The following is an 11,493-nucleotide window of genomic DNA, read 5'->3' on the forward strand; positions in this document are numbered from 1 at the left end:
ATTGTCATTTGATGTTGTTGCCGTCCTACTCATATCTATGAGTTTGATGAACAAATGGTGTTTTGTTTTCTTCCTCGAGTCCTCGAAGCTCCCCGAAATGAAACACAACAGTAGCAAGTACTACTATATCATGATGCAACATATATTTTACTTTAAAAGAAGGGGTTACTGTTATATCAAATTGAGCTCTTATGCTTGTTGTCTAGTTAGTCATAACTATCAATAAATTCATAAGGTCTAATCTGTAGAAACCTTATTGGTCGATGACGTCAATTTACCAATGAATATTGTACATTGTTCTTAGAAGGTGGATCCGATCATTCGCGGAACGTACATACACTTATCAAATTTATATTATTGCTTTTATAATGAGGGTTTCAAGCCCCGTTTGTTGATGGACAAAATTGGAAGTATATATTGAACTGGGTAGCCCATGGCTTGAAATCCACGTCAAAACAAACGTTACTATATGTCAATTTGAGAATACTTAATCAATTATTCGATCATATTATTCATGAATGAATATAATCATAAAAAAATTGAGAACCTTCTCTGATCAATTTGTTCATATATAATGTGTCACCCATGTACCTTCTTACAGTCTTCTCTCATCAATCAATTTTGGCACCATTTTTTAGGATCGACCACATACGAGAAGTTTAATGTGCACAACCACATCGACTATACAAAAACAATACACAAACTGAATTGTCATACCCTGTTATATAATATTCGTATGACAAAATCAAGTCACCCCCCGCTATTAAAAACTAATGTCTGTTCTGTTGTTTACGCGTTTGAGACTTCTCAAAGTAATGCAATGGCTTACATTTTACAGTTATTAACAATTTTTCCTCATTTTTTTGTCAGCCAATTTTCCCAAATTTAACCATACTGAAAAATGGTGAAAAATAATTTAACAAGTTAAAGTTTTTTTTTTCTGAACAAATAACGAGTTAAAGATTTTTTTTTTAAATGTCAGCTATGTTATTTAAATTTACATGAAGATAATACGGTTCAACAGAGAACCGATATATATAATCAAGTGGTATAAATCTTCGAGGCCGGCTTCGCTATATGGGGAAAGTTAAGACAGTGCTTGTAAGTTGTAATTATCATTTAATCATTGATTGATTTACAGAAAATGACCCAAGAGTAACGAAACAATCATGCGATGCCGAAACACAAAATGAATCGAGAGAAACGAAACAATCACTCAATGCCGAAATCGCTAGCCATTGGCTACACTATAAATAGCAGCAATATTCAGCAAGTTAACAGCAAAGGAAATTATCTATTTGACAAAACAGAAATTCAACTCACAATCTAATGGGTGACCTGCAATATGAAGAACCTAAGGCATCAAAGGTTCCACTGATTGCACTTGGGGCAAGAATTGTGACAACAGCTTCACTTGTTGCATCCATCATTATCTTGAAGAGTACCAAAGTGACCATGAAGATCGGCGGAGCTAAATACCAGTTCAGCTACAATGACTCTTCCACCTACGAGTACTCCCTCCGTCCCTAGTTACATAAACATACATACATGCATACATATACTGACATTCTATCATGCATGCAGGTACGTGCTTCTAAGTATGCTGGTAGGCTTTGCATACAACTTGCTTCAAATTCCCTCCGCAATTTACTATCTTAAAACTGGCAAGAGTTTGACAAACTACTACGGATTCTATCTCTTCGATTTATATGGTGACAAGGTCAGGCTTTTTTTGTGTGATGTTATCTATTTATATATGTATATTACTATTATACTATCAGCAGGGAAGGTGCTGCAAGTATCCACCTTAGCTCTCCCACTGCTAAGATCATAGACTGAATTCTAAGCAATAGCTTTCTACATGACCTTCAACAGCTTGGTTTAATGCTGCTCGCAACATCAACGGGAGCAGCTTTTTGTGCAACCCTGGAGATTAAAAGAGGTGTTGACTACTTAAAAACAATAGATGGAAAGGATGCGAGCAATTATAGATCGAAGATGGGAGACTTCTCCAGCATGGCATATCTCTCCGCTGGATTACTTTTAATAGCATTTGTTAGCTCTGCAGTTTCCTCCATCATCTCATCATTGGCTTTATCCAGAAAAGGATGATTTTAGGCTATCAAAACCGTGTTCACCCTGCTCTTATTTTCGATTTATCTATGAAGGCTTATTAAAAATACACAAGCAAAAAGGAAACAACTTTTTTGCTTCAGTTCACTAAATATATATATATATATATATATATATATATATATATATATATATATGCCTACTCTTCTCATAGTCCTTCCAACCGATTTAGAGGTTGCAATCTTTATACTTGAGCTTTACAAAATAATATTAAACTATTAATTTTAGAAAGCATAATTGATTTGCCAAACACAGAATGAGATGATTCTACTTAACCAAAAATCAAAAGAGTGAGATGATTCTTTCTGCTACTGCTTGCTATTTCATTCAGCTTAGCAGATACTCATTAGAGAGTATGAAAATAAAACAGAAACATCTACAACTCCAAGGACACATATTTTGCTAGCATAGCCGAAGCATATTCCTGTGACATTTGAAATAATACTTAAGAACAATGTACAAAGATATCTTTACAATGTTATCAGAACGATGAAAGTGATAAGGAACTAGAAGTGGCATATATTAGTCGGTTAAGAGGGGAGAAAACTATACAATGATACCTTTAGTTGCTGGGCTATGGGATAAGTGAACCATAAAGATTTTACTTTTTTTTGGTAATATTTCTGAAACTCAAATTTAACAAAAATTAAATCAGCCATACATTGCAAGTAGAGGTTTTTAGCTTTTCCGATGTGTGCGTGTTACGTACTTATTTCCCCCACTTTTTCTTTCAGCTGATTTGGAGATTGAACATCACTTTCTATATTTTACCCCCTTAAGGTCCCAGCAACCATAGGAAGATCCGGTATAGGCAGACTTACATGTGTATAGATATAAAAATAGAGAAAGAAAGGGATGGGTGTGCATCAACGGGAAATAGGCAAAATACCCCATTGATGAAGAAAACCCTCTCCGGTCATCACTTCTAGGAAAACTAGAACCACCACTGCCAACATAGCTGCTCTTCCATTCCATGTTTCTGCACTTTTTGTCCATCCCCACTCCCAGACTGTCACAGGTGCTGGTAGCTCCCTACGTTGTGAATCATATACTGCTAATAGTTCTTCAACACTTCCTAGAGGAACAAGAGACTGCAAATGGCATTCCAAGTATTAGTTTACTGTTCTCAGTTATAACTTTAATTAAATAAAGCACTTCGTGCAAATGACTACAATGTTGTGCTTCCTTACCAAATATTCACGCTTAGGTTTAAGATTTCTTTTACAATTAGTAGCTAATGTGTGTATTGAAACTTAACAAAGTGTGTGATGATTCATACTCTACTTTTCCATTTTGATGGCAAAGATTGTAGTTATGGAAGAACACTAGTTGATCCTCTTTAGACACTCTATAGTTGCACCACATACTTGTTTTTCACATTGTTATAGGAACAGGAACGGGTTATTCTCTTTCACAGCTGTTATTTTTTTCTCAAGAAAGTCTTGAAGGAAACATTAAAAAAGTCTGAGGAAATTTAGTGACTTTTCAGAAGTGAAATACCACCATTAGTCTTTTTTAACCGTCTTCAACAAGAGAAAGGCCAATTCTAAAGAATTAAATAATCCTGAAAAAATGAGGTGCAGTGTGATCATGCACCACTGTGAAAATGACACCTCTTTTGTTTTATATGTGTGATATATTAATATTCATTAAAGGTGAAGACAAAAGAAATTGTCTCCAGGCACAGTTATAGTTCAACTTCATAGTATGTGACCGAAATTTTGAAGACAATACACGTACAAGAAGGCGAATTTCATGACTTCAAATCAGGTCATTAGTATGTCAAAAGAAAATTAAGGCAAAAGTGACAATTATGCCAAGAGGTTACTATAAAAAGCTTAAGGGATGTGTGAGAATGAAAAAGTATTAACATTTAACAGTAGAATTAGAAGATTAGATGCATTTTTAAAATACACAACCTAGTTCTAGTGACTTAATAGTTATTCTCTGGCACCACCGTGGTCCATTCAACTTCTCAAATAATTAGTGTAATTGATCCAAATGTTTGTTTTATCTCATTACACAGACATATGGAATACACAACACATTTCTCTTCAATATTTATTTTCAATTTTTTCTTTAGACTTTGTACTGAATTTAGTGCATGTGTTTAAAAACACATTAATATATTATATATTGCCACCTTTTCTATTTAGGAGTTGGTGACCAGTAGGTGTTCCAAAGTCCGAACAAGTATTGTACCCTAGATGTTTACAAGTCAGGGTGCAATGTGCATTAATGGTATTGGAGAAACTTGCCCTTGAAAACTGCAAATTTGCATAGTAATATGTATGAGGAGTCATAGGACAAGGTTGTGTACCGATTTGTTGCTATCAGGTAGGAATTTTTATATATACAATCAGTAGAATGCATTTCACCTGTATATCTATGATTATGGTCTCTACTTTAGTACTTAAAAATTTGTAGCTTGTTGAACTCATAATTTGCTAAACTCTGAATGTCTGAGTTACTAAAGGCATACTTACTATTCAGTATTCAGATGCTAAATTATGGTGGGGTTCATAGTTGCTTAAGTACTAAACGCCTGGCAGGCGTGCTTTATTCGCGTATAATGAAAATATGTAAATAATGAAAGAATTGGGGAGAATCTAGTTCATCACTTCAGTTCAGATATATAATGTAAAATTGACTACCTGTCGAGCCTCAAGATTTGACACTGCCATTGCCCCCACATACGGAAGACTTTCTATCACTGCATCTGCCAAATCTGAAATGAAGGTAGGCTGACATCCTAGAGCAGGTACACGTCCCCATTTCTCTATGCCAGATTTAAAAGCCAGTTCCTTGTACTCAACATCTATCTCCTCTAAAGTTTCAATATGTTCACTGACAAAGCTGAGGTATAGCAGGACAACTTTCAACACATATAGATAGATATTCACGAGTAACATGTAATGCTTTTTTATGGTCTCCAAAACAGAAGTACAAAATTTAGGGAGCATCAAAAGATCACTTAATTGTAGCAGTTACCTAATTGGGACAGCTAGAAGACTTTTAACTCCTCTCTGACCGAGCTCAACGATTGTCTCATCCGTATATGGTTTCAGCCATTCCACTGGCCCAACTCTACTCTGCATCAGATTCAAGCAACGGATCAGCCCATTATAAGCTTGTATAACACAAATTACATAAACATGTAACACATAAGGAAGGAAGACGACTCTGATCTCAAATAGAACTTTAAATATCTAAATAGTGATAACCAAACAATTAAGGTATTATCCAATTTACAGTAGGATGAACCACTAGAAATTATGAAACCAATATTACTTTCCTAAGTTTGAATTTGGACAGAAAAGACCGGGTGAAAGAATTTTACTAAAACCTCCTATGTTCAGGTGTGTTCCCAAGTTTTTCTAATGAGAGATAAGAAAGGTAGACCAAAACTTTTTCTAAGTTTCTTCCCAAGGTAGGAACTCGAGAGATTTGGGAAGAAATAAGCAAAACAAGCTTACAAGTTACAATATTTTTTTGATTCCACCAATACCCTTTTACTATCTTTTTATTGAAGTTGTCATTCTTCCTATGTCTCAACTACTCTCTAAAGAAAGTAACTTGGGCAAGCGGACAGATAATTTATTCAAGTTCTTTACTCTCTAATTCTCTTAAACTATTTCCTCTTCTTTTCTCCCCTAAAAAATCTCATACGGATTTATTCTGGGCCTGGGGTGCATAACTCTGCTACATAAATATAAAACAAGTAAAGCCACATTATTCGTGTATTAGTGTTTCAACAATTATATTGCCGTCATTGTGATTTGTGGAGGCATATTTGTGAACTAGGGATTGTCATCCTTGAAGTGTAACTATTTTATAGTTTATGATATATCCATATCGTGTTCTGACAACTTGATAATGTTTCTTACAATTTTCCGACTATTTTTAAGTTTAGCTAATCAACCAGATTACAGTATAAGACTATAAGCAAAGATTTGCAGGTACCAATTAGGAACTTATAAAACTCAAGGGCACAAGAAGCAAAGAAGAACAAATAGAAAATAAATAAGGAAACCCTCCAAACAAAAGTATTCTTAATATATATATATGGGTTGGGGAGAGGTACTATATAACACCTCCACTGTGTAAGGTTAGATTTAGGTGTAACGGACACATGAAAAATCTATTTTGGCAGCTTGTTTTCCTTGGATATGCAAAGTTGTCGACATAGCCATATCATAGGAAATTCTGCGATCCTCAAATATTTCAACTTTTATATGTCCAGCTCTTTCAGCTCAGCTAATAGCTTTATCCTCTTGCAGCAGAAATTCCACTTGCTCAACTTCTAAATACAAATGAAGTTGTACGCATACAAGCATTAAGCACAAGTAACTACCTGATAGGCAAGAGTATAAGGATTAGGTAGCTTTCGCTTTTCTAGTTCTTCCATGATCAGATCTACGCATTCCTCCATCTCAGCCTTGTATGGGTCACCCGCTTCCTCCACATAGGCAAGTGGCACACCGTGAGCACTAAAAAATATCATCACCTGCAAAAGAGTGCCAAAAGGCTTGCTTACATTGATATAGTAATGGAATGATGAAGCTAATTATCATTGCCAAATGTACCAGATAAGATTATAGTGGGAAATAACTTGTCACATACCAAAGGAGGTTTGCAGGCTGGACAGTAAACAACTTACACAAGTTCTAAACCATGCATAAGAAATATACAGCAAACATGAATCTTGTCTATAGAGCTGAGCGCTATTTGTAGCATTTACTTACCATATGAATTCATACTCTCAATTAACCAACAGATAACTTGTCAAAGTGAAAGAAAAATGTGACTTTAAGAGTTTCAGCATATATTATAGGTCAATCTTGGTCACGACCATACTGTAGAAACATAATACAGTACTTTATTAACCATTCAACTGAGACCATACTTATTTTGTACGATATGATAAGATCATAAGACAACTCTACACTAAAGGAAACAAAGAAAGGGAATGCAAAAGCTTTGATTAAGTAGGGGCTGAAGTCTCAATTATGCCAAGCAACAGAAGATACATAAAAATCTGGCAATGAAGTTTCCAACATTCCTAGTACATAAAAGGTATTCCAACGTAATTTGATGTGCAGCTACGGACTTTCTTTCATAATATTTGGAAAAGTAATACCTTTTCAGGCTGTTCAAATTTTCTTAACTCATTTTCAATTAAATCCCCCATGGCTTTTATATATCCTTCACGCTGGTACCAGGAAGGTATTACTGTGTGCTGCATATTAACTAGATATTCGTCCTCCCTGTAAATTCAGGTACAGCCAGGTTTTTTAGTTTTCAGATATATATTATGGTAAGAAATTAATTGTACAAGTAACATGTTCATCACCGGAATATACTCTCCAATAGCCGAAGACTTGAACCACTAGTGGATATCGAAAATTGTGGATAAAGAGGAAGTACAACCAACTTCGAGATTCCATCCTTTTTAATCTGCAAATTGACAATTTTAGATTAAATTAATCGCCAGTAGTTTCTGTAATCAAGGGTCACGAGTAAACCAACCAAAACCAAATTAATGATAATTACAGAACTAACGAAAAGCTACATGGCATTATATATGTATAATTTAAATCAGAAGTTAAAACAAGATAGCACTGTATTAATAATCAAAATTTAGCAGCACATAGATGGACTCTAAAGAAGTAGCACTATGTTTGAAAGCAGAGTTGTAAATCTAAAGGAGAAACTTTCAGGACAACTTTAAAACTTCTAAGCAAATCATTAACATCATTTAAAAATGGAGGTCATCACTCATCGTAGTGCTCAATAAACATAATTACAAATTATAGCATATTTGGAAAATTTGAATCTCTTTACATTTAGAAATCTATCTCCACCTGTGAAATGGACAGAAAAGTAAAATAAGAATTCAAATCTACAACTGATGTCACATGTGCTATGAAATAATAAATAAGACAAACAACAAATTAAGATGCCAAATCAATTGACGAGTTAAAAAGAGTTTCAATATGATATATGAATTGTACATTGGATTAATTGATTAACAGAATGTGCTTGCTCACAACTATCAGTATCACATTTTCTAGGCTAACTACTGCTCATACTTTAAATTAAAATTATATTCTGTTAGATTCTTGAGTTTGTAAGCTCTTTGACCACAGTTGTATACCTTCTGTTTAGAATCTTTAGATGATATATTGCCTTCTTTTAGTTGATTTGGAAGATTAAAAGTGTAACATACTCTGTTTTTTTTATCAAGATTTGAACAGATAATGCATATCGTAGACAATAGACATGTTCTATTTTTTGATTCAAAGAACACAAATCATTTAGCCAGGGTAAAACTTCAAATTACTGGTAATTAAATTTTAATTGTGAGAAGAGAAACAATAAAGTTTTTTAAAGAACACAGGAACCTGTTCAATAGCTTCTTCAGTAAAAGGATGCCAATAACGCATACCAACATACACTTTTGCTGGGACATCTTTCTCACACAATGCTTTTCTCAACTCTTCAGCCTGAACCAAGAAATATTGTTAAGAGCAAATCCAATGCTAAAAGCAAATAGCTTAAGTCATTGCTAAATAATTTAGCACCAAAAGGTGCTTTTTGTTGCTAAAATGGAACATGCGTTTCAGTGCTAGTTGCAAATTGCAACCGACAATTCCAAATTTAACCAACATTTATCGAATTATTTCACTTTTATTTAAAAGGACCAACTTGCAATCCATTTATTGTTAATTACTGATGTGGCAACGATGATTATAGCCATCTTTGATTCTAAATATGCAACTAATTATCCATTTATGCATTTTTCCATTCAACTATAGCTATGCATTGGAGTAATGCTTTTCTAGACTTAGTTCTATATAATAGCTAGAGAACCAAATATAGCTATGCATTGTACTTGCCCAAACATATAGCAACTTACTCCCTACAGGAGAAGACTTGCTATGACAACACTTGTCAATGCCTTATTATATTCCTATAGACAAGAATCTGCAAATTAGGAAATTAATCCCACCCTTAACCTGTTTGGGGGGATGTTTGTATTCCCGGCTCCTTATATTCTAAAATTATGAAGTGGAAGTATACGATATGCCCATAAAACAAATTATCAGGAAAACATGCCTGCTCATCTGTTATCTTTCTCAAAGGAGACCCGCCCCCAATTGAAGCATATCCTTCCTTGCTTTTAGGGGCCCTGGCAACAGATATAAATTGTGCCAGAGGTTTTTGAAGAAAACGAAACAATCTTGGCAATCGAATGATATCCTGAACAATGCAACAAAATATTCATTAACATATGAAACATTATTAAGAACTAAATCCATAATTTAATTAGTTAAGTCTCAGATGCATCAACTGGCTTGACTAGAAATTCATTTCACCAAATATATGAAATATCACATATAATTCCTCGTCCTCCTCTTTTTCCTCCTGATTCTTGAATCCCTTGTGTTCCCATATTATTATATTCTGATTGCTTAGCGAAGAGCCTTTCTCAGTCCTATATAATTTCTCTTTTGCATGTTTATAGTTCTACCAGCTGTGATGATTACCAAGATCACCTCTCCTAATTTTAACCATTCCTGTTTGATATATCTAATCTTGTTTGTTTAATCATGCCCCTCTTGTTCATATAGCTATACAAGTCTAATCCTATTTGTATCATATATGACAACCAAAATGTTCATTGGACCTGATGATTTCATGTTGCTGCTTCACTTTTGTATTATTTTTGCTAAAATCGTGTCAAAGTGAAATCAATGAATCCTCAACGTTGACTGGAAACACTAATATTATATATTTACTTTTTAATGAAAAACATTGGCCCAAGTACAGGGATTAGAACTGCCAACCTCCCAATTGTATTTTTCAAGAGCTTTGTGAGTAACTTAATTATTGGACAAATAAAAGCTCTTGATATGTAATAGATGCATTATTAAAGATCAGTAACACAGAGAAAGTACCGGATCAGCAAAAAGGTTGAACAGAAATGGTTGCACATCTTCAAGAGTCTCTGGACCTCCAAGGTTTAATAACAGGACTCCTATCTTTCCATTATCAGTCAGGGATGAAGTAGATATATCACGAGTTTTAGAAGTTAATACTGCACGTAACTGCAATGAGGCCTTGGTGAGTGGTTGCTTTAGAGATATAGATTGTTTTCCAGACAAACAGAAGGAGTATCTGAGAGGTAAGGATGTTTTTGAAGTGTTAATACTATTTGCAGAAGAGTCCATTTGGATCACAGAGCAATGGGATACCATTTGGGAAGATCCCAGACTCCGTGGCAACAACCTGCAATTGGAAAAAACCTTTATATATCCCATTCTCATGATGCCACATGCACATATACATTCATACATAACATTTACTTATTTGTTGCATAAATATCAACAGTTCCGCAGACAATTATCAAAAGCAAATAGTACAAGCTTACTGCAATTAAAAATTCCTTAAAATTTGAGATTACAACATAATTTCTGCAAGGATAATTCAAAGATTGCTAGATTTATCTACCATCTGGGGTCTGTCTAAGAATGACTGTGGACTATGATACAAAGGGTTGTCGCAAAATGTAGCTTCATGAAAGGGGGATTAAAGTGTTTGCAAACAAACATACTCTTTTATGATATTGAAAATCTTTAAAAATACTTATCCCATTATAAAAATCAAATGAACAACTTTTAATTTGGACCAAAGAACTGATTCAAATGTAGGTAGTTCATATAATAACTTAAGCTGGAAAATCACAGTAAAGAGGCTAAACGTACAATTTGTACTAGAAATGCTAAGGCAAGAAACCAACAGATGGAAATGAATCAATCCGGCAGTCACATAATCAAATATTCTCATACAATTATAACTTCTATCTTTTGAAATATCTAAAAAAAAACAAAAAACCAAGCTTAGAAGACGCATAGTTTAGAAGTTGTAAACTAAGATTAGTGAGTTGTAAGCTGGTGGGATGTTAAGATTAAGTACAAGGAAGGGATTAGAGGAGTACTTACAAATCCATGTTGAGTGCAAAACAAACAGGGTTTCGGGTTGTAGTTTAGCTTTTTTTAAGAAGACGAGGATGTGTGTGTTGTGTGTGTAAGATAATGTTTCGTATTTTTGGTGGTTGCGCCAAACCTCCACTGTTATTTCCCTTTTAGGGGTCCACATTTGTGTCTTAAAAAAAATCCCTCCGGTCCTTTGTACCCGGCCAGTACATTCGAATTCAGGGCAGGGCTGCACATGGGGTAGGTTGGTCGGGTTGGAAGTGGTTTTACAACACGACCCAATTTGATCGGTTTGAAATTTTTTAATTCAGTACATAAAATATAAATTCATAACCCAACACTACCCGTCATACATCGGTTT

The 11,493-nt window shown here is 34.5% G+C and overlaps 1 protein-coding gene across 2 annotated transcripts; it reads right to left on the reverse strand.

Moving 5' to 3' along the window:
* Nucleotides 1-2,255: 2,255 nt before the first annotated feature.
* On the reverse strand, nucleotides 2,256-11,279 carry LOC141724844 (ferrochelatase-2, chloroplastic-like). 2 transcript variants are annotated; one of them, XM_074527130.1, is made up of 11 exons: nucleotides 11,139-11,279; nucleotides 10,095-10,425; nucleotides 9,253-9,396; nucleotides 8,538-8,639; nucleotides 7,487-7,590; nucleotides 7,274-7,400; nucleotides 6,488-6,640; nucleotides 5,125-5,225; nucleotides 4,788-4,989; nucleotides 3,023-3,224; nucleotides 2,256-2,557 (listed from the first exon to the last, which is right to left on the reverse strand). In XM_074527130.1, exons 1-11 carry the CDS (start codon nucleotides 11,144-11,146, stop codon nucleotides 2,466-2,468), a joined length of 1,566 nt encoding a protein of 521 aa, XP_074383231.1. In that variant the 5' UTR covers nucleotides 11,147-11,279; the 3' UTR covers nucleotides 2,256-2,465. The 2 variants fall into 2 exon arrangements, with proteins under 2 accessions (XP_074383231.1, XP_074383232.1); XM_074527131.1 differs by lacking the exon at nucleotides 2,256-2,557 and having other exon boundaries at nucleotides 2,586-3,224.
* Nucleotides 11,280-11,493: the final 214 nt, after the last annotated feature.

This window comes from Apium graveolens, chromosome 5 (genome assembly GCF_009905375.1).
Source record: "Apium graveolens cultivar Ventura chromosome 5, ASM990537v1, whole genome shotgun sequence".
NCBI lineage: Eukaryota > Viridiplantae > Streptophyta > Magnoliopsida > Apiales > Apiaceae > Apium > Apium graveolens.